General features: G+C 35.2%; 1 protein-coding gene across 2 annotated transcripts; it reads right to left on the reverse strand.

Moving 5' to 3' along the window:
• Positions 1 to 63: 63 nt before the first annotated feature.
• LOC128265090 (ubiquitin-conjugating enzyme E2 G1-like) lies at positions 64 to 24,536 on the reverse strand. 2 transcript variants are annotated; one of them, XM_053000902.1, is made up of 3 exons: positions 24,322 to 24,536; positions 13,906 to 14,008; positions 64 to 485 (listed from the first exon to the last, which is right to left on the reverse strand). In XM_053000902.1, exons 1-3 carry the CDS (start codon positions 24,365 to 24,367, stop codon positions 128 to 130), a joined length of 507 nt encoding a protein of 168 aa, XP_052856862.1. In that variant the 5' UTR covers positions 24,368 to 24,536; the 3' UTR covers positions 64 to 127. The 2 variants fall into 2 exon arrangements, with proteins under 2 accessions (XP_052856862.1, XP_052856864.1); XM_053000904.1 differs by having other exon boundaries at positions 64 to 480; positions 24,322 to 24,340.
• Between the last annotated feature and the right edge of the window lie 1,707 nt (positions 24,537 to 26,243).

Below are 26,243 nucleotides of genomic sequence, written 5' to 3' on the forward strand. Positions count from 1 at the left end.
AAATGGTCAACATATTAAAAAAACACGAAAACGCCGAAGAAATTGAAAAAGTTATCTTCATAATTCAGTTAATCCTTTTAATGTATAAAATGTTTAATATAAATATACAAATTTAGGGCAATCTGCTTCACGAGCACTCTTCTTGACTTTTCCTCACACAACGAGCAACTTTGCGTTTGAAGTCGGTATAAGATTCTCTCCATTCCTTAGCCGCATCTACGTTTGCTGGAGACTCGTCATTGGGATCAGCTAGCATTGATATTACAGATATCAAGATAGTCTCCACTGTGTGCACGGGTAACCAGCGTTCCGAAGCTTTTTCATACCCCCATTTATCGTCTCCGGGCTCATGTAAGATGGAAATACAGACATCTCCATTTTTTTCGATATTTGGGTGCCAAATTTCTGTGACAAACTTCATTCGGGGCGGTCGCAACGGGTATTCTTTGGGGAAGTAGAGATGTGCTTTGAAAAATCCTCCTTCGCTACAAGTAGAAAATAGGATACTTTTTATTAATATTTTGTAATGTAATTTATTTTATTTGTATAATCTATATATATAAAAATCAATGCCGAGCCGAATATGATGAAAAATTTCATAATATATTCTCCTTAGTTCAAGGATGGTTTATAGCCATACAATGTCTTGTTCGCACTCCACCTACGCATTAACTCTAACCACCGTAAATGTTCACCACATGGTTTGTATTGACTGTTGTCACACCCCCGCATCCACCCATATGCATTAATCGTATGACAGACTTAAATTTTCATTTCCTTTAAAAGTGAAAGTGTTTTTATAAATACCTTAAAAGAATTTTTTTTCAAGAAAATGCCCGCACGTTCAAAATTAAATTAGGTCGAAGCACTTGAAATGCTCGGGACGTGTACTATATTGCTATATATAAAAACAGTACAAGCAAGTGGCCCAACGAAATCAAACACTATCTTGTACGCGTGGGTCCTATTAGCATAGTGGGCGATTATAAATAAATATAAACAATAAATAACATAATATAGAGACATTTATAAAAAAACTAAAACTAAGTATGGTGCAAATATGTTTAAACCGTAGTTTTTAAGACAGGGATAGGAAATGCAAATTTGATCAAATATATTATTATAATTATAATAAAGAACTCGAAAGGGTTCATGCCAATATTTGAGGTACATCTTGACAAGTTAAGAGGATGGTAGTTGCGGGTTGGTCCCATTAAAAGTTATATGACACATTACTTAGGGCCCTTGCCCAATTTAAAAACAACTTTAAGCCAAGAGCTTTTTTCCACTCTTTAAACAAAGCCTCCAATCGATTCCCACCCAGATCAGTTTCATACTCTCCGCTTCAAACGGATTCTGTAAACATCCAAGCCGATATTGTAAACACAGAGCCCCAAAAAGGGAGCCCCAAGTCCGCTAACGTACACATCGATTTCCGGCAGAATTTCAATTCTGCAAAATTTAAATTTCAAATTTAATTGACAAATTTCATCATCCTAATTTCCGACTCTCTTGGAGACTCTCTTAATCAGATTTTTGAGATTAATCTCTTAAGCCGAGGTTTGATTATTGATTTTGAATCCGAATTGATCGGTCGACAAACTGAGTATCGCGAGCAGTGTAAGTTATGTTCGGTATTAATAACAATTGTTGAAGCTAGTGAATTAGAAATGAAAAATAATAAATAATTTTTTTTTTTTAATTCACTAAGCGTCGATTTAATTTGCATGATTCTACGATTTACAAGAGTATGTAAATTAAGCAATAGTAATCTACTAGAATAAAAAGGCACATTAAAAGTAAAGCGGCTTTAACGAGATTGTGCATAAAATTAGTTCCATGATTGATTCTACGATTTACATGAGTATGTAATTAAGCAATAGTAATCTACTACAGTAAGAAGGTAACCCTAGGTTTTGATCCCAGTTCAAACAACGAAGGGCGAAACGATGAAATTTTCTTGTACCGACTTATTACGATCAATGTCAATGTCAAATTCTTTCGACCACCGTTAACTTGTTATCTTGGCTTTATGTGACTGTCGAATTTTAATTTTTATATACAGTCCAGTGACATATTATGAAGAGAATAGCTTATAAATGAAGGCGCAATTCAGATTTAAGATTGACGCCATCTCTAAAATCAATTTACATCGAAAACCCGATTATAAATTATTAAAGTTCAACATCATCATCATACATTAGAACTCGAGAATGTGGTTTGACAGAAGGAAAATCATTGATGAATAAAGTAAAGAGCAAAAGAACCAAATGACTACCCTGAGGCACTCCATATGTTACGTTAATCATATTGGAATCAGCGTTTTCACAAATAACCGTCTGAGACTTCCATTCAAACACCTTGAAGTCAAAGTTAATAGATTAATGGGAAACCGAGCTGATCTAATTTGAATAAAAGAAGAAAACGGTTAACAGAATAAGAAGCCTTATTAAAATTTGTATATAACATCAGTCTGCATTTTCTTATTAATCATATTGGAATCAGCGTCTTAGCTGCCATAGATATCAATTCAAGTAGGTTCGTGGTAGTAGATCTTCGCTTAACAAACTCAGGTTGAATAAGTGATATACATAAGTGAGGACCCAAATGTTGCAAATGAAAAGTAATATTGCGCTCAAATGCTTGAGGTATTGCAGACAATTTATAAACACTTCTATAATTTTGAACAGCCGACTTTTGTCCCCTTTTATAATAAAATAATCTTTCCAGATGGTTGGAAAAAGTGATGTTGAGGTACTCAATTGAAAAAGTTTATGAAACGTTTTACAAATAGTTGAGGCACAAAACTTAAGCACGCACCCAGAAAGCCCGTTCGGTCCTGGAGAATATGTTAGTGTTTAGAAGAGAACTTTCTTTACCGGGGAAAAAATACAATTTGACCTTTTAAAATTGTAAGGGTAAAATGAATTTAAACAAGAATCCGCACTATAGCTAGTTTTGAAGAGCTTGGCAAATACATCAGTAATTTCAGAGTCAGTAGACGCCTTAGTTTAGTTTAATCGTACTAATACGGGTATGACATTACGTTGTCCGTCTCATTCATTGACAGATTCATTGAAGCTCGGAGACAGAGACAACTATAAGAATACTACTTAAACCTCGCTTTTTCATTCCGTTTTGACATCAACATCAATCAGATTCCGTTTTTTAAACGTTGGCTTTATGTTGTGTCACACGCGTTTAATTGGTCCACAAAATTCAACTAAATTATGCACTGTTAAATGTATATTGTTATTTTATGAGTAGTTCTAAAGATTTAGTGTATTTTTTTTTAAAGTAACATGCGTTCTCCGTGTACTTGTGAGTTTTGTCTATAACCACAAACCAAAAACTCATCCCAGTTCATCCCCCTTTTCTCACATTTTGGTAATATATAGGCACGTTTGAGTTTAGTCACAGCGAACTTTTTGAAATATGGCGCAGCAACAATCAAAAAATTCAACGTGTATACACAAAAAATTAATAAAAAAAATTAAGTTACATTCATAAATATCTTCCCAAATGTAACTACGTGCTTAAACGGTTCATGTCTAAGCATACTTTATGGTTGGCGTCTAAAATATCAATTTCTATTGATGAAACCTGCAAAACACCACATTAAATGGGACGTCCACAACCTTATCGTACACGAATGCGGGTACAAAATTAAAAAGGAAATTGGCAGCTGAGCTCGCAAATAATTGTGTCACAAATCTTCTTGCACATGCTGCAGCAATCCTTGCAAAGAAACATAGCAAGAAGGGCACGGCTTTTGTTCTTAAAAAAAATCCTTAACAACACCCGAATACTCAATCGATAAAGCAATTTGATATGCAAAAACCCATTCCACTTACACCCGATGAAGCTTTGGCTTACCTTCTGAAAAATTCACTTACAAAGCAGCAATACATGAACAATAGACTTATCAATAAAAGTACATTTATCCAACCTATATTTTAATAATGGAATTTAAATTACAATGCCGTCCTGGAGATACAAAAGTTTCAGAAACAGCCGACCAAGTATCTTTACAAAACCTTTCGAATCATACACACACACACAGAATTATTAAAATGCAAGGCGATGTTTTAAATCAGTTTCCAAACAGTTCTAAAATCAAAATAATTTGCAGCTATTGATTTGATGGTTCAACGGGTCATTTAATATACAAGCAAGTTCGCTACCAAAACACCTGGCACTCCATTTTTGTGACTTATTTTATACCAATAAAAATTATAGACTCTTTTGATCACAGCATATGGAACAGAACACCACAATCTATACGATTTTGCAGACCTCTTTTTAGATTAATTAGTAAAAGAAACTACGGCCCACATAATGATGGAAAAGAACCTTTTAGAATCTCAAATTAATAATCTCAAACCTTCTGTTTATAGATTGAATGAAAATCGTGATATACAGTAACGTATGAAATGCATATGACACTTATTGATGGCAAAGTGCTAAACGTTTTAACTGGAACTAAATCTACGCAATGTTGTCCAATCTGTGGTGTCACTCCAACAAAAATATTAGAAATAACAGATTTTAATTCTGAACTTTATGTCCCAAAGCTTGGAGCTGTGCAGTTTGGAGTAAGTCCATTGCATGCCTAGATCCGGCTTTTAGAATTTGCCTTGAACATTTCATATAAAATTGAATTTAAGAAATGGCATATAGTGATGATAAAATTGAAAGGAACGAAATGGGAAATGGGCCAAGCAGAATGGAAGCGGCAATACCAATGATGGTAATACGGCTAGGAGAGCTTTTGCCAATACTAAACTACTAGCATATATTAACAGCTTCAACGAAGATCTTTTAAATAAATTTCACGCCATTTTATCGCCATTTCTTCCAATTATTATATAAATTCGGAAAATTTTCGCTCATTGTGTGAAACAACGTTTTCATTATATATGCGTAGCTACCCTTCGAGCTTGGCCCACTAGGAGCCTTAAACGAAAATGCTTCTGAAGCACGCAACAAAGTTAAAAAAAATAAATAGATTGGTGCATTCAAGGAAAAATAGTCGACTCAATACTATGACTGATGCTTTAAACAGTTATATATTCCTTGGATTTATTGTTGTCGAGTGTTTCTCTAATGGAAAGAGAACGAAGAAAAAATAAAAAAAAACCCTTCTCAAAAAAAAGTATTAAGACTTTTGGACCTTCAGTCTACAGCTGAATATGAAAACGATCTGCAGTGCGATTCTGATGACGATGAGGATATTTATAATATTGAATGTGATGAAAAAGAAAATTGCATTTAAAAAATAAATCAACTATCAGTTTGCAGGATACAATTTTGCTCATTGATGTATCGGCCCAGGTGGTTTTTCAGCAAATGGTATTTTTATACCAAAATCCGGTTTTAAAAAATATCGGGTATCGGTTCTGACAATTTTCTTCATTCATTGCTCATTGGAATCATAGCAAGCAAATGAGCAATGAATGAGGCCAACAATGTAGTGCCATAACCCCATAATGAAGGCAAGGCGCAGTTTTCTTGCTTGACATTTACAAAGTTATAAAATTGCTTCGGATTATTTGAAAATTCGGTTTTACACCAATTCAAATCCATAGAATAGCACTGCCAGTTAAGAACATTAAAATCCGATTGTACTTTTTGTAAGTGTTTGTTTTTAGGTCTTTGCAGCTCTTGTGTAAACCACGGAGGTCTGTTATGTCTTGGACGAAGACTGTCAGGAACGCATTCATTTTATATTTAATTTATTTGTTTTGGTATCCCGACGATATAAGATTAAGTCTCTTTAGATTCATCGGTCACTTTGTGATTGTTAATACTTAAATATTTTGTGATTCGTACAATAAAACTTAAATACTAGAAGTACAATTACATTACATTACGTTACAATTACATTACATTACGTTACAATAACAATACTCATTTTAACATTTACAGATTAATACATTTAATAGGTTTTGGTGACAGGAATAACAAAAAGAAATGAATTAAATTTTAAAACAAAATGAGATTAACATTAAGAATAATAAATTAAAATTAAAATGAGAATCAGTTTGTGCCCTTTTAATAGTTTATAAGTTCGCTTTTAAAGTGCGTTTCGTTTCTTATACTTTTTGTATTGTTTGTGAGGTTATTCCAATAGGGAACAGCCTGTATGAAAAAGTGTTTTTCCGTCATCGCCAATTTTAATCTTTTGCAGACAATGTTGTTTGTTCCAGCTGACGAAGCCAGGTTGCACATGTTCAATTAAGTACTGCGGCTTTTTTTTATGCAGAAATAAGAGGGTTTTTAACTTAATCCATGACTCAAAGCCCAGTTCAAAAATATTATTTGAATGTGCATAAAGTTAGCAGTACAACTTTCAACATCTAAACTTTTTTTTTACCATAATTTGCCGTTAATTATCCGAAAATTATTCGTGAAAGAAAAAAATTTGCCGCTCAATTTTTTTAAAAGTTATCCAATGATATCAAGTTAGCAGTACACAAAATTAACTTTAACTTTTCGAAAAATTTCTTTTGCAGGAATTTGCCGTTAATTATCCGTAAATTATTCGTGAAAGAATAAAATTTGCCGCTCGTGTTTTACTATTTTTTTTAAAACAAACCCTGTGTTCTGCTAACTTGATATCAAGTACACAAAATTAAACTTTAACTTTTCAAAAAATTTCTTTTGCAGGAATTTGCCGTTAATTATCCGTAAATTATTCGTGAAAGAATACAATTTGCCGCTCGTGTTTTACTATTTAAAAAAAAAAAAACCTTTTATATCAAGTTAGCAGTACACAAAACTAAATTTTAACTTTTCGAAAAATCTCTTTTGCAGAAATTGAAAGAATAAAATTTGCCGCTCGTGTTTTACTATTTTTTTCTTTTTAAAACAAACCCTGTGTTCTGCTAACTTCATATCAAGTTAGCAGTACACAAAACTAAACTTTAACTTTTCGAAAAATTTCTTTTGCAGGAATTTGCCGTTAATTATCCGTAAATTATTCGTGAAAGAATAAAATTTGCCGATCGTGTTTAACTATTTTTTTTTAAAACATACCCTGTGTTTTGTGTACTGTTAACTTGATATCAAGTTAGTAGTACACAAAACTAAACTTTAACTTTTCGAAAAATTTCTTTTGCAGGAATTTGCCGTTAATTATCCGTAAATTATTCGTGAAAGAATAAAATTTGCTGCTCTTGTTTTAATATTTTTTAAAGCAATAAAAAACAAAATTTAACACATGCATACAAAAACATATAAAACACGCGGCCGCCGACATGGCTCTGCCAACGTCGTCGCCCAAGGCGCAGAATTCTAAACATTGGGTAGAGTGTGGGAACGCAGTTTTTATTTATATGGACATTAGTAAACTAACTATTTAATTATTCAATTAATTAAAAACCACCAATATTAAAATGTGCTCCCATCCACTGTAGACAATGTTTTTCTAAGCTACAGATTTCGCGGGAATTGTGCGTTTTTGGCGTCGACGTGAGCAGAGCTCTGTCGGCGTCGGCGTCGACACAGTGGTCGCCACACACTCAATAATATGCTGCGGGTTTACAATGTGCGTGTCGGCCTCTGCCGCTGCGCTGCAGCTCCTCAGTAGGCAAGATAATACACACACATATTGACAAGTTTCGCCGTGCAAATTACTAACACAAAGACGTGCGATCAGGTCAATGAGTGTGTGTTTGACTGCTGATTTAAAACGTCGACGCCGACAGACTTGATAGCAAATTTTAATCTTTCACGAATAATTTACGGATAATTAACGGCAAATTCCTGCAAAGGAAATTTTTCAAAAAGTTAAAGTTTAGTTTTGTGTACTGCTAACTTGATATCAAGTTAGCATTGGATAACTTTTAAAAAAATTGAGCGGCAAATTTTTTTCTTCACGAATAATTTACGGATAATTAACGGCAAATTATGGTAAAAAAAAAAATTTTGATTTTGAAAGTTGTACTGCTAACTTTATGCACATCTTATTTGAGTAACATGTTATGTGTTCCCGGGAGTTAATCTAAAAACATATCGCGCAATTGAGTTGAAGGCAACTTTTAGTCTTTGCATGCTTATCCTTCAATACCGTAAAACAAAGTTGGAATTATGCAGGTTTTCGGTACCTCAGTTCGGTACCTCAGTTCTACAACGACGGATCCAAATGAAAAATGCTTTTGAATGAAAGCGGTATAGCAACTGGCATACAAATCAAAATATAGGTGTTTTTTAATGAATATTAATATCAGTTTCGCTGAACTGTCTTTGTGCACCGTACCCCTTTTTTGTTGAATATCTTTTGAACGGATTATCGGATTGAGATGACCGAGGAGTCATTGGACGCACTTTCATCCCATTTCTCCGGAACCAAATTCTAACGAAACCACTTCATTTCGATTGCTATATTATTTATTAAGATTGGATTATTCTTTTTTGATTTCCAACAGTAGTCTCTTTGCCCACGCTTTCCGGTGCTCATCGTCACTACGTGGAAGGCCGTCCACAATGATCTAGCTTATTTAACAGAAAATCGACTAAAAATAGCTAAACTTTGCACGCCTTCAACTTCTAAACTGCTGCTGCTTTGTGTCGTTAAAAAGGTATTGTCAAATGCTAATCACGCTGCCTTAACATAATTAATCTTAATACAAAAGTTTTGGAATTATTTTATTTTTATTTATATTTTTTTAAACTTTTTTGTAAATACTTTAAAATAGCCATAGAGATTCCTAAACTTTTGGTATACCTTTTTCCAAAATCATTAAGCAACAAAACGGGAACTGTTCCCAGTACAGAGCAGCTAACGCTGACTATAGTTGTAGAGAAGGACCTTGTAGTCCAGGCAGAGAGGAGAACGGGCTTTTATAATCCAGTGAAGTTTTAGATGTATTTTCTTAGCTTCGATGTGTGAAGGGTGGACGCCGGGACACATTTTTCTGTTGAGAATCAACGTTATGTTTGCACTTTTGTTCATTTATTTGCATACGCCAGTCTGACAACCACTACTCTAATACCACGAGGTGATCAGCTAGAAGTGCTCTTGCTTGAGTTGGGCATCTAAACCGACTAATGATCGCGGTATCGACTGCGATTGTAGATGTCCTTGAACGCTCGCTTGTGGGAATATTCACTGTGAATATAAATTGGATCAAGGGCGCTACCTTTAGAAAATACAGCTTCTGATAATGTATCGCAACATTTCACTGAGAAGACTATATTGTGAGTTAATTCAAAATCTTTTTAATTTTGTTCATTATTCATTTCGGTCGAAAGCCTGTGCTACGTCAAGCAGAATTGCACTGCAGCATTCAAGATACTAAATATTCGTATTTTTGATGTTATTCTGTTGACTTGCTCTATGGTTCCAGGACTTTCTCGAAAGCCAAATTGATGTGCCGGGTTAACATTGCGCTTTTGAATATGGGATTATTGCGCGTCAGAAGTCATCTTTGAATAGTTTCGAGACACACGAGAGTAAATTAATTTTTCTGTACAAAGCTGGTTGTGTATGATTTTTTTATGGTTAAGCATTTTTTTTTGTTTTTTGGGAAGTAGCCAAGTCTTGTGATTTCGTTGGACAATTTAGAAAATGCTTCAACTGCGATTTGAGTAATCAAGTCACCGTCTGAAAACTTTTAAGGTTTCAATTGCTCTTTGATGACTTTGGATACCTTCGTTTGGCCGAAACATAATTGACCCTGTTTCTGTTTCAGTACGAATTGGATGCGTCGGTTGTGCAATAAAATTATATGCAAGGTTTGGTTGGAAGATGTAAGTCAAATGGTGATCTTCTGGTTTGCCAATTACGTATCAAAACGTAACGAAACGAGCTGTTCAATTCGAAGATTAGTTTTGTACTGGTTAGTCTGCACATCATTCTCTTGTGATGTAGAGATATTGGCTGCATCGACGAGTATAGATTCCAGTGCGTCGGCAAAGCAATCGATGTCCTTTTTGATGTTGAACTGCGGGGCTAGTTCAATACTTTTTGTATTTAAGCCAGTTGGTTCTGTGCGACTTCAGCCTGTGGGGGTGATAGATTATTTTCAGGACAGGACTGGTAAGGATCGATGGTAGGTTTGGGAGCGAATTCGCACTTTTTTGGCACAGCAAAATCAATTATACCTAGAAGCTTTCTGGGATCTGCTGGCCAGAATGAAGGAGTGCCTGGTGAACACGTAGTCCAGTTTGTTGTATGTTTTGATGATTGCATTATATATAGTTGCCATCCTTTGGTACTCACAAGGCGAGATCCCCAGTGCGGATGCCTGGGATCATAGTCAACTGCTACTATGAAGGGATCTCCAAGAGATTTGTAGATATAATTCAAGTGGCCTTCAAAGACTGAAAAGCGAGGTGGTCAATTTTCAGAGGCAATGCCAAGATTGCAGTTACCCAGATGTAACTTTATCGATGTAGCTTGTAAATAATTTTGTGAAAACCTTTGGTGAAAGTGGTGTTTTATGCGGTCTTTTATAAAAGGGCCGGTTCCGCCGTGGGCTTTGCTATCTGGATGATCGGTTCCGTAGAACGTATAAACTCTTATGGGTAAATTTTTTATAAGCCGAATGGATTTAAAAGAAAATAAATTCAAATTTGATTTGAAGAAACGAAGAAACGAAGTCGTTAGGACCACTACAGATGTAAAATTGCATTTTAAGGGTATTTTATGAAATGTATCGTTTTTTTTTTAATTTAGTAATATTATAAATAAAAAAAAAATATTTTTTAAATTTTAAATAAATTTTTAGTTTATGCCGGGATACGCCGTTGGCATTCCACAAGACATGGCAAGACATGGCTTATTTGGACTGCTGAGATGCAAGCATCTTATCAATTTTGTGTTGCCAGGGAATACGAGTCTTTAACTCCTTTTAGACAGGACAGCCTCTATAGTTTGCTGTTTGGTTTCCTCCACAGTTACTACACTCATTAGAGAGTTTTCTTTATTGGCAGGACACAAGCTACACAGACTGACCTTTACTGCCCCTAGACCCTTGTGTGGTCATATTCCTGGCAGTTTGTGCATTGCATTGGCCCCTTCCGTTAGTACGGCTCTTCTTCGGTACTGAAGGTACTGTGACATGTACAGTGGTGCTCATAGACTTAAGCCACAAGACTTCAACCAAGAATTTAAACGAAAATTAAGAAGTTTTTATTTCACACCTCCAATTTTTTGTGTATCATTAGTTCTATGCATCAGTTTTCTAATAGAAGAATAACCAAGTTATAAAAATATATATTCAACGAAAAAACTTTAAAAATCTGAGACCTCCAAAATGTCCTGCCCACATACTTAAGCCACCATGAAAAAAATGGTTGAAAAAGTACAAATTTGCCCAATATTCTTTATACAATAATTGTAATAAATCTGCTTAAATATTGAGTGGGATGACCTTCGCTTAAGAACAGTTGAGCAACGCTTTGGCATTGAATCGCCAAGACATACACTGTTGAGGGGTGATTTTCTTCCACTCTTCTCGCAAAATTCGTCACAAATCGTTTTAATTTGCTGCTTTTTTTTGGCCTAAGACTTGCTTAAGACTTCCCCACAAGTTCTCTATAGGGCTCAAGTCTAGGCTCTGCGGTGGCCATTGCAAAACATTGATTACCTGTTGGTTAAGCCACGACTTGACTATCTTGTTGGTGTGTTTCGGGCCGTTGTCCTGTTGAAATATTCAGGCAAGTGGCAAGTTATTGGCATATTCTCCAGATAAATTGTTAATAAGAATGTCCATGTACATTTCGCCGTTCATTATACCTTCTATCTTCACTAGGGGACCTACAACCGATGCGATGAAACAACCCCATATACCATAATCGATGCGCCACCATGTTTAACGGTCTCCTTCGTGTATTTGGGGTCCAATTGTCTGTTGGGAGGGCGTCGTGCATATGGTTTACTATCACTCCCAAATACATTAAACTTGAATTCGTCTCTCCAAAACAATCATGTTCCAAAAATTGGGACCTTTTTGAAAGCTCTTTTTAACATTTTTAATGGACAGCAATGGCTTTTTTTGCGCAATGCGTCTATATAACCCGAACTCATTTAGTCGCCATAATCTGCCACCATTTAACCTCTGATTTGCTCGAAGTCAAGAACGGATCGGCTTTATTGATTTTGGCAATCGGTCTATCGTCGTTTAAAGTGGTTTTTCTGGGCTTTTCACGTGGAATATTTTCCCAGGTTCCATGTTTCTTATAAAATGCAATGGTACTTCTGACTTTACGACGCGAAAAATGTAAAGTCTTACAAATTTGTAGAATTTTTGTGTTTTTTCGTAATATTCCCATATAACCTTTCTTTCGGCCGGATTTGTATTTTTGTTTTAAGCCATAGCGGTCAAATTTTTTTTGGGAAACGTAATTAATATTCAATATTTTAGTTTAGAAAATAACTAGCACAAATTTCCCGGAAAAAACACAAGTTTAACGATTTTAGCTCAAGGTGGCTTAAGTATATGAGCAGAGTGAAATACTCCTTTTTGACATTTAGTCAATTTTTTGAGAGTCCCAAATTCCTACTTGACATTTTTTTTACTGTGAACAACAGAGTTTCAAAATGTAAAAATTTCAGGCCGAAATAAGTAAGTTCATAAAAGTTATTAAGAAAATAGTTTATGGTAGTGGCAGTGGCTTAAGTCTATGAGGACCACTGTAGATCGGGTGAACTTCGTTTTTCTTAAAAGTTCTGCGGTCTGGCTCTAGCTCGTCTTGTGGTTTTTTGTTTCTGTTCATTATGATTTTTCACATTTTTTGCAAGGAATCCATTTTTTTTTAAACCTCGGTGATTTTGAAGGGGCCACATCGGGTTCTATTCCTTTTATAAATCTTGAAATCCTTTGCTGCCTTTGTACTTTTGAAACGTTTAAGTGTTTTGGACCGACTCTGAAATCTTCTGTTTTAGTTTTAAGTTTAGTCCAACTTTCATTTAGTAAGGAAAATAACGTGAATGTTATTTCCCGACCAGCTCAACTATTTTGTTAACTAGGGCATTCGAATTATTCTCTCTAATAAATATAGGATGGGGCTTTGATTTTCTTGGTGCTAATTTTACAGGTTCCAAGAGTGAAAATCTGTTGATATTCAATGCCTCGGATAATTCGGTGCGACGCCAACTACTAATGGTGTTGTATCTTTGCCCGTAGTGCTTTTAGATGCTGACGTAGTCAGTGCAGGAGAGATGGGCATAGAAGTCGGGGCGATAGAGAGCTTTCTTCTTCGGGCGCAGTCAACGACAATGCATTCTTTTTTGTCTCCTGTGATTTGTACAGCAGCTCTTGCAGCTGTTGCTGTTTTTCGCGACTAAGACTCCTAGGTTTACCTAGTGCACTTGTTATTGGTTTGATTGCCGGCATTAGGTCAAATATTGGTTTATTAGTTCTTTCCGGTTATTAGATTTGCAAGGGAATAGTGCCCTTGCGATTTGGTATTGCTTCCAGCGTCTTTTCGCTTTTAAGTTTTATTTTTGTTAAGTTTTTTATTAAAGTTTAAGAATTTCGCTTACGAACACACTGGTGGAGTGATAGAAAACACGTCTGCGCGGGGCAACTGTTGAACAATATCGAATGTTTTAAGTTTTTTTTCTCGAATATGGATATCAGACATTTTATATGGTAAAGATGCGATTTGATTTTTATATAAATTGAAATACAGCTAAATTCTATTTTTTTAAATTGTTGCCGAAGCATATGATAAAGTCGACCGATCCGGCTCGTTACAAACTTGTATAAAACCTGCAATATAAAGACATCTTTTGGGAAAGTTTTATGATTAACGCACGGGTGGTCGGACATGACTGGATCGACTCTTCTACTGATCAAGAGTAAATACTTTATAGGGTCGGAAAGTTTCCTTCACTAAATTGCAAACCTTTTTGCAAGAGTATAAAAAGTAAATAATTAAATATTAATAACGTACTATAGTGTATCTGGTGGTCCAATTATTAAGACTTCCCAGCGAAATATATCATTTTCATCAATTAAACCAGCGGAGAATCCTTCCACTGGATTTTTGTTCAGTTCTGAAACGACATAAATATAAATACATTAATACAATATTTTTTTAAGAGATGTCACAGAAATATCATTTAAACGAATTGCAACCCTACAAGTAAAGGCAAACTTCGACTTGCCCGAGTTTACATACCCTGACTTAAAGCTATTAAGTACACCATCACTTTATATCAAAGCATTTTTTTATAAATTATCATAGAAAATAGCAAAGGTTTTTATATTTTTTTTCGGATTGTTCTTATGGGAGCTATATGATATAGTCGTCCGATCCGGTCCGTTCCGACTTATATAAGTACTTCATTACCCTGCTCAAGGGTATATTGAAGCAAAACATATTATTGAAAATCTGTGGGATAAAAGGTAGGGCAGACCCATCTGCATGCTATTAACCTGTACCTCACATGACTTCTTCCTTACGCTTTGAGGACTAATACAATTTCAAATACTCTGGGAAAAAACAAAAAAATCAATATTTTTCAAAAAAAAAAAAATAAAAATAAAAAAAGCCAATCATGGACATGTAGTGAGTGTGTGCATAGGACTTTACAATCATATATATAGCCACAGAATTGAAAACCTGCTGTGTTGGTCCGATCGTAACGAGTAATACACCAATCGAAAGGTATAGGGATTGCATACCCAGACTTTAGGAAAAGTAATTGGTTCATGAAAAAGAGCGATGAAAGTGACATACTATTATATTTTATAAATGGTGTTCTTGAGCCCGAGTTTATAATACATTTTACTTTTTAAACAAAGTTTAAAGTTTGTTGAAAAAACGTGTCGAATGACACCCAATAATTTAAAAGTTATTAAAAACCTTTTCTTAGTAAATCTGAAAATGAAATGATTTAAAGTCTCTAATTGACAATTTCAAAAAATTTTAAGTACTTGCTTTAAAATTCTGGTAAAAATTTTTTCTTTGTAGGCAATATACCTGGATGAAGCGGTCCGCCGAATGGAAACATTTAAAACGTGTATTTATCTAGTAGAAAATGCTTATTGATTTTTCGTCACAAAATTTAATATTTGATATTTTGTGTATTGAATGTTCGATCGCCACGACTTATTTACCTCGTGTGTTTTTATTTGATATAAGTACAAAAGGAACTTTCCGGTTTGATCAATATTTATTTTATTAAAGCATAGGTCACACGCTCTGAGGGGCGGTCAGGTGCAATTGCATCGCGCGGTACTAGATGGCTTTCTATGTACGATAATGTTTACTAGACCACTATCTTCCACGTTGTCATTTTGAATTCATATTTATAACCATTAATCCCAAAACCTAATAAAATTTCATCCTTGTCGTAAAAACTTATCAAACAAGGAAACCATTTTACGTTAAAAAATTTGAACGCGTTTGTATCACAACTATGTTTTCTAACCGAATTTAAAACACAACTCTTGATCTATTGTTCTGATTTCCTACATTAAAACCATGTTTGTATACTAAAAATTTAAAAAAATCTAAGATTGCAATTTTCTCACAAGGTCAAATCACAGCCTTTTTTCACAGGTTGCCATTTTAGTAAATGTTTAGTCAAAAATAATTTTAATCAAGTAAAATCAGAGATAATTTTATCAATTTTAATAAACAAAAGACATTTCTAAATTTATTTTACTACATGAGATTGATATTTGAAAAACCGGGACAATGTTTAGAGTGCAGATGCCGACAAAAGCAGATATTTTGAATTTTGTCCCAACGATCTATATAAAAAGCAGGAAAAATAGGGGGATTAAATTCAAACTTTAAAAAAAAAAAACAGAACAATCGCTTCGCGTTTGCATTGTGATTAATTTGTGTTAAATAAATTAAATCATTTTGAACATTTAATTTGGTGTTAAGTTTGTTTGGTTTTGTAATTCTGTTGCCTCCCTTCTAAGTTTTCTTTTCGCAGATCTCTAGCCCTGTGCTATCGGTGCCCGAATCCCAAAAGTGCAAAAAACTCGCCATCGGTGGGCAGCCTTTGGCTAACGCCGTGGAACCCGCTCCCCGCGATTCACAACCCGCACCACAGCTGCCGATCTTAGGTGCCGCTACAATGATACTAAGACCGGCGGTAAAATAAATTCATTACCCGAATATGTCGGTCGCGACGTGGTGTCGCCAGGGACATCCGAACAAAATAAATCAGTAGCCCTAACACCTCATGTTGACTTAACGTCCGGATAACCGGACAACACTGGTAATTATTATTATATTATTGTTGACCGTTGATGCACTATAAACCGAACAAACAAATGCCCCAACTAAACCAAGCACGAGCTTGTTCCGCACGGGCCATTTTAGCGAAAAAAACATAATATAGACATTTATAAAAAAAATAAAAATAAGTACGGTGCAAATATGTTAAAACTGTAGTTTTTAAGACAGGGATAGATGTTGAAATAAAAATTGGATTATATATTATTATAATTATTACAAAGAACTCGAAAGAGTTCATGGAGGCCAATATTTGAGAAACATCTTGGTAAGTTAAGAGGATGGTAGTTGCGGGTTGGTCTAATAGGCACATACAAGGTAAAGGGCTTACCAATATCACATTTGACAAGATTGTGCATTAAAAAAGTTCCATGCATGATTCTACGATTTTTAAGAGTAGGTAAATTAAGCAATAGTAATCTACTAGAGTAAAAAGTAAATCTTACGTTTTGATCCCATTTCAAACCACGAAGGGCGAAAAAATAAATTATTTTGTACCGACTTAAAACGATCAATGTGTACTTCATATTGGGGACTCCAAACGGGAGCGCAATATTCTAAATTATGACGGACAAGGGAAGTAAATAATAATTAAGCTGTATAAGGATCGTCAATTTCTTTCGACCATAGCTTAATTAACCCAAGAACACTCAAAGCCTTGTTAACTTGGCTTTATGTGACAGTCGAATTTTAATTTTTATATACGGTCCAGTGACATATTATGAAGAGAATAGCTTATAAATGAAGGCGTAACCCTATAAAAAGTCATTACGTAACATTTGAGGCAATTCAGATTTAAGAGGTTAGACTGACACTTTCTCTAAAAACAATTTATATCAGACTTTTAGCCGAAACCCGATTGTTAATTATTATAGGACAAAGTTTAACATCATCAGCATACATTAGTACTCGAGAATGTGGTTTGACAGAAAGAAGATCATTGATGAGCAAAGTAAAGAGCAAATGACCCAAATGAGGCACTCCAGATCAGCATGAGAAATACAAGTGTTGCAATTGAGAAGTAATAATGCTCTCAAATACTTTAGGTATTGCACACAATTTAGAAATACCTCTATAATTTTGAACATCCGACTTTTGTCCCTTTTTATGGAGTGGAATAATAAAAGAATCTTTCCAGATAGTTGGAAAAACCGATGTTCAGGTAGACAATTTAAGCAGTTTAAGAATCGGTTTACAAATAGTTGAGGCATACTGTATGCCAAGGTATACTGACTTTCGGTATGGGACTGAGTTCTATTTGTGTTTTGCCCGAAGTCGATATGGAAAGTTTGCATGTTTTGCAATTGTCGACAAATTTTTATACGTATTTGAACATACTCGATAACCAATACTGAGTGTATCTAAAGTTTTCTCCCAGCCCATGTGTATTAGTGCCTCATGGACGTGATTAATCACGAACAATCTAAACGCTCGTGGTATTTACCGCCAGACATCGATTTTGTATATTCGTACGTTTTTGAGTCTTCAAGCTTTGACACAACTTCATAAATTTCGGAATCTCGATGCTGCTCCGCGAGCAGCCAGTCATCGAATATGTTTGCTAACACTATTCGCATTTCTTTTGTTTTAGTAGTAGGCTTTACAATTGGTAATGGATTGCGTGAGAGGGAATCTACACGTGCCTTGCTACTTCCCTTCCTATATTTCCACCTTAAACTCAAAGTATTGTGGCGGCTAGTGTCAGTCCGTGTATGCCACGAATAGGCGACCATGTAGATAGTGGCGGAAATGTTTGATCTTGCTATAGTACTCGAAGACTCTCGGCTTACTGCTAACCTTGTGCATCAGCATTGCAGCATACACGTCTCCACTAGCGTCAGTGCGAAGTTCAACCGGAAACTCTCTCCGGAAACAAAAATGATAAGAACCAATACCGATATAATCTCTTGGCGCACCTGTTCATGTTTGTCACGCCACTAAAACTTGCTGTTTTTTTGAAGTTTATAAATACAAAGGTTTCATAATTTCGGAAAATCGTGGGACCGAAAAATTGTCTGAGTTGCGTAACTGACTGAAGTGGCGACAACGCGGATACAGTTTTCGTGCTTTTGGTCTCATTTCACCCTTTTCAACTTGATATCCTAGATATTCTACACTTGCCTGTTAAAGGGTACAGTTGTTAATTTTGTGGGAAAACCTAACACTCGATAGACTTTTCAAGACGTCCTTGCGTCTAGGGAAAGCTTCTTCTTTTGTTTTAGCCACAACTAGGACATCATCAATGTAAGCAATTGCATACAAAATTCGTATAACGAATTGGACAATTCACACAAGGCTCGAAATATGGCTCGCTGAAACACTGATGATGCGTTTCTTAAACACATGGCATGGCTTTGAACTCGTATTGGCTATCTGACTTGATGAAAGCAGGAACCTGATAATACCCGCTGACCATATCAAAACTTGTGAAATGGGCAATGGGTATTTATCTGAGACCGTATTTGCATTCAACTCCCTAAAAACAATGTACAAACGGTCACTTCCATTCTTCATCCTTACCAATAACATTGAGCTTGCAAAGGGGGGCAGCAAGGTTGTATGACTGTATGGATGCCAGAAGTTCCTGTACTTTGTACCTCACTAGTAATCTTTTATCAAAAAGTATGGAACGGGCTCACCGTGTTGGTACAAGATTCCCTTTGGATCGACGACATTTCACACATACACTTACTTGACGATGATGGGGCCATTGTACATGTGTTTGCGACATGGCCAGCTGGCCACACTTGAAACATGTCACGGTTGACATGTGCCTCCCCGGCACAGTGTGGCTGCGAATCGAGTTGCTTTTTACGTCACTTCCTCCTCCAGATCTCCTGCTTCGACATTCTGCAATTTTAGGTCCAGTTTTGCCACGGCAATCTCTGCTTCATGCTCAGGGGTTTGACAATCACTACGCTTGTGAAGAGCATAGGCACGCCGTTGTTGTTCCAGTTCACTTCGCGTTGTTATGTTTGTTGTAAATAGCCGTTTGTCCAAATGCGCAGCGTAAGCCAGCACGACCCATACCGCAATTTCTTCATAGTTAATCTTCTTCCACTTTGCTAACAGTTCCGTCACTTGTCTACTAGCATAAACAGACAAACACACGCTTGCGTCACAATTTTTTCTGTCAGCATCGATTTAGTTAATAAGACACGCCATTTACCACTTCTGATATCGGAGATGACCGAGCTTGCACCGGTAATAGAGGTGCATCTTCTTTTTCTACCATTTCTTAATTAGGATAACACTGCAAGTCGCATGTACGTCCTTTCATGCTCTAGAACTGACTGACTTAATGACCGGCTGTCAAACCCTTCAGGGCTCTGATACTCCTTCTCTTTCGTTCTTATCTTTCCAACAACTATACTCAGTAGAACAACCACAGGAGCTATGTACATCTGATTCAAGACACCGGTGTCAGAGCGTAGGCATAGCACGGCACGAACATTATAAAACCTCTATCGGCACAAATACACCCATCGCCACATATAAGCCGCAATATGAAATAAGTGAATTTTTACCTTCAGTATGCGGGGGGATTCTTTAAATGCTCTTCTATTTTATTTTTATTATTGGCTTTGTATATTACCTACACAATAACGTCAATTTGACAGCGCTGCTGTTAAAATAACCCAGTCAAAAATATTATTTGTGAAGCAATTGACTATTCGTAAGGAGAAAATTATAGTTTTGGCTTATCAAACTGGTTTAAAACGACAAATTTCATCTCAATTACATTGTTATGAATCATCAGTGCGTAAAGTTATAAATAAATACCGTGATACCGAAGAAGTAAAGAGGAAAAAAAGAACGGGAAGGCTTGACTCAAAAATGCTGTTGTTATAGCATCTGAGAATCGGCAAGAATTTTGAAACTATATTTCTGTGGGATCTATTCAAAGTCGGCTTACCGTGGAAAGCCACTACATAACTTGCGGATGAAGAAAATTAGGCTGATCTGGGCCAAAGATAACGAAAATTGGTCACAAGTGTTTTTCTCAGATGACTCCAAGTTTAACCCCATTGGACTAGGTGGCTTCTGCAAGGTGCATCGGAGAAAGGGCGAACGCTTTTCAGAAAAATGCTGTGAACCGACCGTTAAGAATTCACCATACATCATGGTATGGGGAGGCATATCCAAGAACAAACCTAAATCAATTATGATGATTCAGGGTTTGAGTAATGCTGAGAAGTACAAAGAAATTATTTTAAGTGGAGTTATGCCGAGCATTAAATCCACAACTGAAAGAGAAGAAGACCCTAATTGTTTATATATTTTTATTGTTTCGATGGGAGCTATATGATATAGTCGTCCGATTTTGATCAAATTTAAACCGTATTTCTGAAATATTTATCCAATAATATATGTCGAAGAACTAAGAGAATAAATTAAAAATTTAAAAAAAAAAGAAAGGAAGCAGCTATTCCAAAAACTAAATACTCTTGAAAACGATAAAATTATGATTTACTTTTGTGTATGTTTAAAAACATTCAAGCTATGATGATTTGCAGCTTAATTATTCGATAGTTCCTATGGCAGCTATACGATTGTTCCTATGGGAGCTATATGCTATAGTCGTCCGATTTTGATGAAATTTAAACCGTAATTCTGAAATATTTAACCATTACTATATCTCGAAGAATTAAAAAAAATTAAAAAACACCAAAGTTATAATATTTTTTTATTTCTTTTTATGATTGTTCCTATGGGAGCTATATGCTATAGTCGTCCGATCCGGCTCGATCCGACTTATATACTACCTGCAATAGAAAGACAACTTTTGGGAAAGTTTCATGCAGATAGCTTTAAAACTGAGAGACTAGTTTGCGTAGAAACGGACGGACAGACTGACAGACGGACAGACGGACAGACTGACAGACGGACAGACGGACATGGCTAGATCGACTCTTCTAGTGATGCTGATCAATAATATATATACGTAATAGGGTCGAAAATGTCTCGTTCACTGCGTTGCAAACTTCGCACTGAAACCATAATACCTTCTGCAAGGGTATAAAATGTTAAATAAATAAAATTTGTTTTTAATATTTTTTTTTGTTCCCATGGGAGCTATATGATATAGTCGTCCGATTTGCATGAAAGTTAAACCGTAATTCTGAATTATTTAACCATTACTATATGTCAAAAAACTAAAAAAAAATTAAAAAACAGAAAAGTAAAATTTTTTTTATTTATTTTTTCGATTGTTCCTATGGGAGCTATATGATAAAATCGTCCAATTTTGATGAAATTTAAACTGAATTCTGAAATATTTACCCAATACTACAAGTTGAAGAAATAAAAAAAAAAAAACAGCAATGTTATAATTTGTTTATACCCTTGCAAAGGGTATTATAATTTCAGTCAGGAGTTTGCAACGTAGTGAAGAAATCTATTCCGACCCTAAAAAGTATATATATTCTTGATCAGCATCACTAAAAGAGTCGATCTAGCTATGTTCGTCCGTTTCAACGCAAAATAGTCTCTCAGTTTTAAAGCTATCTGCATTAAACTTTGCCAAAAGTTGTCTTTCTATTGCAGCTAGTGCATAAGTCGGAACGAGCCGGATCGGACGACTATAGCATATAGCTCCAATAGAAACAATCGGAAAAATAAAAAAAATAATAAATTTGCTGTTTTTAAATTTTTTTTTAGTTCTTCGACATATATTTCAGAATTACGGTTTAAATTTCATCAAAATCGAACGACTATAACATAAAGCTCTGATGAAAAGAATAAAAATATTAAAACATTTTTTTTTAATTAATTCTTTTAATATGTAATTTTTATTTTTAATTCTTTTTGACTAATTAATAATTTGACAGTTCAGAATATTTGTCGAAGAACTAAAAAAAACAAGAAAAGAAGCAAACTTCGGCAAGTCGGAGTTTATATACCCCTGCAGTTATTGCAAAAATGAAATATTCTTGAAAACATTAAAATTATCATTTACTTGCGTATATGTTTAAAAACATTGCGCTTTGATGATTTGCAGCTCAATTATTCGATAGTTCGTATGGCAGCTATATATCTTTCTGCGATTTTAATAAAATTAAAAGCGTAATTCTGAAAAGTTACATTTTTTTAATATTTTTATTTTTAACATTTTATTGTTTACATGGGAGCTATATGACATAGTCGTCCGATTTTAATGAAATTTAAACCGTAATTCTGAAATATTTGACCATTATGTCGAAGAACTAAAAAAAAATTAAAATAGGAGCAAAGTTATAATTTTTTTTATTTATTTTTACGATTGTTTCTATGGGAGCTATATGCTATTGTCGTCCGATTTTGATAAACCGTAATTCTGAAATATTTAACTATTATATGTCGAATAACTAAAAAAAAAAATTAAAAAACAGCAAAGTTACAACATTTTTTTTATAAATTTTTCCGATTGTTCCTATGGGAGCTATATGCTATAGTCGTCCAATCCGGCTCGTTCCGACTTATATACTACCTGCAATAGAAAGACAACTTTTATAAAAATTTCTTGCAGGTAGCTTTAAAACTGAGAGACTAGTTTGCGTAGAAACGGACGGACAGACGGACATGGCTAGATCGACTCTCCTAGAGTTGCTGATCAAGAATATATATACTTTATAGGGTCGGAAACGTCTCCTTCACTGCGTTGCAAACTTCTGACTGAAATTATAATACCCTCTGAAAGGGTACAAAATTAAGAAACAACAAAGCTAATTTTTTTTTTTATTTAATTCTCCTATTTTTCCTATGGGAACTATATGCTATTGTCGTCCGATCCGGCTTGTTCCGACTTATATAATACCTGCTATAGAATGACAAATTTTGGCAAAGTTTCAGGAGACTTTATTATTTGTTGCCTATTAGCAAAGATTCAACACGATGTTGGGATTGCCTTTCCTTTGCAATACTTCAGTCATGCGTCTTTGCAAGGAATTTACAAGCTTTTCAGTTTGAGCCGCTGTCATTAGCTCCCATTCTAATAGGAAAATATCTTTTGGCATTGCCTTCGAAGTTTTTGTGTGCTGCCTGATCCTTCCTTCCTATAAATGCCACAGATGCTCAATGGCATTCAGGTCTGGTGGTTGTGGTGGGGTTTTAATCTGCTTCCTTACATTATAGATTTTGGGCTCTTTTTCAGGCCCAAGTTTTACAGCACTTTGAATAAATTATCCCTCAAAAGTTGGATGTACACCTTGTGGTCCATAATACCTTCTACATATAAAGTAAAACTGTCAAATATGTTACGGCTTTTGAAATCCGACTTCCAACTGCACTTACAATGAAGTCAATCGTGGGTAATTTTGGATATGTAAAACTATTTTGTCATCTTTATTAAGCGACATGGGCGGCCTTCGCGGATGTTGGTAATCATATAAACCATCGAAGTATAAATGTAATTTTAGGATGGTTTTCCTTTCGATTGCTTGCATTTGCCCTCTATTGACTTCCGTGATTAAAAGTGCATTGTCATATCAGTACTTGCTGGCCTACCTTTAAAAACCGATGCAAACCGTAAAAGCAAGTTTTTCTAAGGGTTTTGGGGGAAAAGCGCTCTATAAAAATCCCATGAGGGATAGTCATATTTTAAATTAACGAATATGAAAATAATTGTTTCCCCAATTCATCCAAAACATGCATTATTTTTTATATCAGGAAATGGCCTATGCATTTGCTGTCATTTGCTGACACTAAAATTTTGGCCCTGTATGCAGAGATATGATGCTGACGCATCCAAAATGTTGATTCCAAAAGTCCTTGGATTTTCCAATAATTTCTGGTCGAAAATAGGAACATCTAAGAGAACACATTGACAAGACATACATACATACATATTTCAAAACTAATAATGCAGAATAATGGTTGTTTTAAGATATTATATTGAAGTAAAAAAAAAAGGTTAAGTAAAAACACATAATTTAATATAATTTTATAACTAATATAACAGTAAACAAATTTAAAATCAACACCTAACAGAATTTTTAAATGAATGTAGTAAGAATTTCTTATGCTATAATTTTAATACCATGCGGACAACAACAAAACTAAAATATGTTATGAACATACAGTCATGTATGTATATACATATATATAATATGCTCATGAAATTGTTGAACTTACCTGCCAATTGTTTTTTTAACAGAAGAGATGACTGAAGTTCAGACATTATAAGTTTAAAATCAATTAGTTTTAATAAAACGCACAACGAATTTTCACAAATAAAACTAGTTAGTTCTAAAATATGATGGTCTCCAAATTGTAAATATGTATGTTGATCAACCAACAGAATTTTCTTTCTTTAAAGACCAAACATAAAATTGAACTAGTGTGGTAGCTCTCGGAAAAACGAAAAATAAAATTTGTAATAATACAATTTCTCACCACATTACAACTTATATATGCCATTTTTACACGGAGCAACATCTAAGTTCAATAGAGATTTCATTCCCATATACCTAAGAACATGTTCCTACATATTTTGACTTGCAACCGGAAAATTTTCATCTTAGAAATTAGTAAAATGTTACTACAATGGAGAAGTTACATTTAACTTGTGTGATATAACTAATGGAGGCTGAAAATCAAACATTTTATAAAAATAATTTTTAAAAATTTTATTTATTATTTCCGATACTAAAGACACGATCGAATATTGGTTTTCAAAATACCGCAAACTTCGAATACGCCACACATCGATATTTTCCCAGCTTTATCCAATCTATATTGTGTGTATGGAAGTATCGTGACCGAAATATAATTTTGTGTTTTCTCTTTTTTCTTCTTAGCTTGCCATTTTCTAGTAGGCCGATCAGCTGTTATGGCATTAGCGGGTGACTGTGTAAGTGGGTACCTATAAATTTTCGCTGGAACTCTTTTAAGCGGTTGTGTGCAGACGCTATAATATATTTATGTGAACATTTCAAACTGTCAGACGATGATAATAGGTAATTCACATAAGCCTTCGTCTACCGTTTACCGTCTAATACGATGGAACGATGAGATGACGGTGAAAAATTGAAACTCCAATTCTCAATACCACCGTCTACCGTCAACGTCTTCTTCTTCCGAGAGCTCAAAACAAAAAAAATGGAAAACTCATAGGATGTGGCTATTATTTTGGCTGCCGCCGAGCAGCAGCAGCTCAATTAAGTGCAGTGCATTGTCGAATTTACTAATTTTTGGTTAAATTTCACATTGTTCTGAGCTCTCGGAAGAGGAAAGCCGTTGACGGTAGACGGTGGCAGTGTGAATTGGAGCGTCACTTTTCCACCGTCTTCTGATCGTTCCCCTAAAATATACTGTAATTATTAATTTAAAAATTACAGTTATATAGTGATGAAATCAAAATATACTAAATATACTGAGTAATAAGGAAAAGTTGTGATGGCTATCATATACGCACGGTCATTGAGGGTAAAGGGTAGACAGAGTCTAATGTAAGAGAGCGGACGTGTTTCGCGCGAAGTTGAAAAGCTGAAGAATGTTGCAATTGAAAGTTATCGATAGGAGAATATCGCCCTAGGAGATGGCAGTGTGAACAGTTTTTCAAAGGTTGGCAGGGCCAAGAAAGGGAGAGGAAGTGTGGAAAGTAAGAGGCGCTCTGGTGGACGATCAGGAAAGAGAACCTTAATCCGCTCTTAGATTCCACCACCTCTCCTGGCCCAGAAGTATCTCCACCCACACCAAACAATGAGGAACTGCACCCACACCGATAGCTGAATGAGAGCCGAGCGGCTACGTGATGCAAATGAAAGAGGTTTCTGCCGTTGGCGAAAAACCGAGAAAGGGATCAGAAAAAAAAATCGGGTGATGCTGGTGCTGGGCAGAGGGTATATATAGGGCTGAAAGGGATCAGGCCACCACGAGTTCCCAAAAATTTTTACAGCAGCAAGTGGTCCGGGAAATTTGTAGTGAAAAATAAAATATAAAATTAAAAGTGAGTTAGATGATGGGGTAGTGGCCATCAATCTAAAGTGTAGTATCAAGATAAAATAATATACATCTTCAGGAACGGAAAACGGGACGAGTTTGGACGACTTAAA

Source organism: Drosophila gunungcola, unplaced genomic scaffold (genome assembly GCF_025200985.1).
Source record: "Drosophila gunungcola strain Sukarami unplaced genomic scaffold, Dgunungcola_SK_2 000092F, whole genome shotgun sequence".
Taxonomy (NCBI): domain Eukaryota; kingdom Metazoa; phylum Arthropoda; class Insecta; order Diptera; family Drosophilidae; genus Drosophila; species Drosophila gunungcola.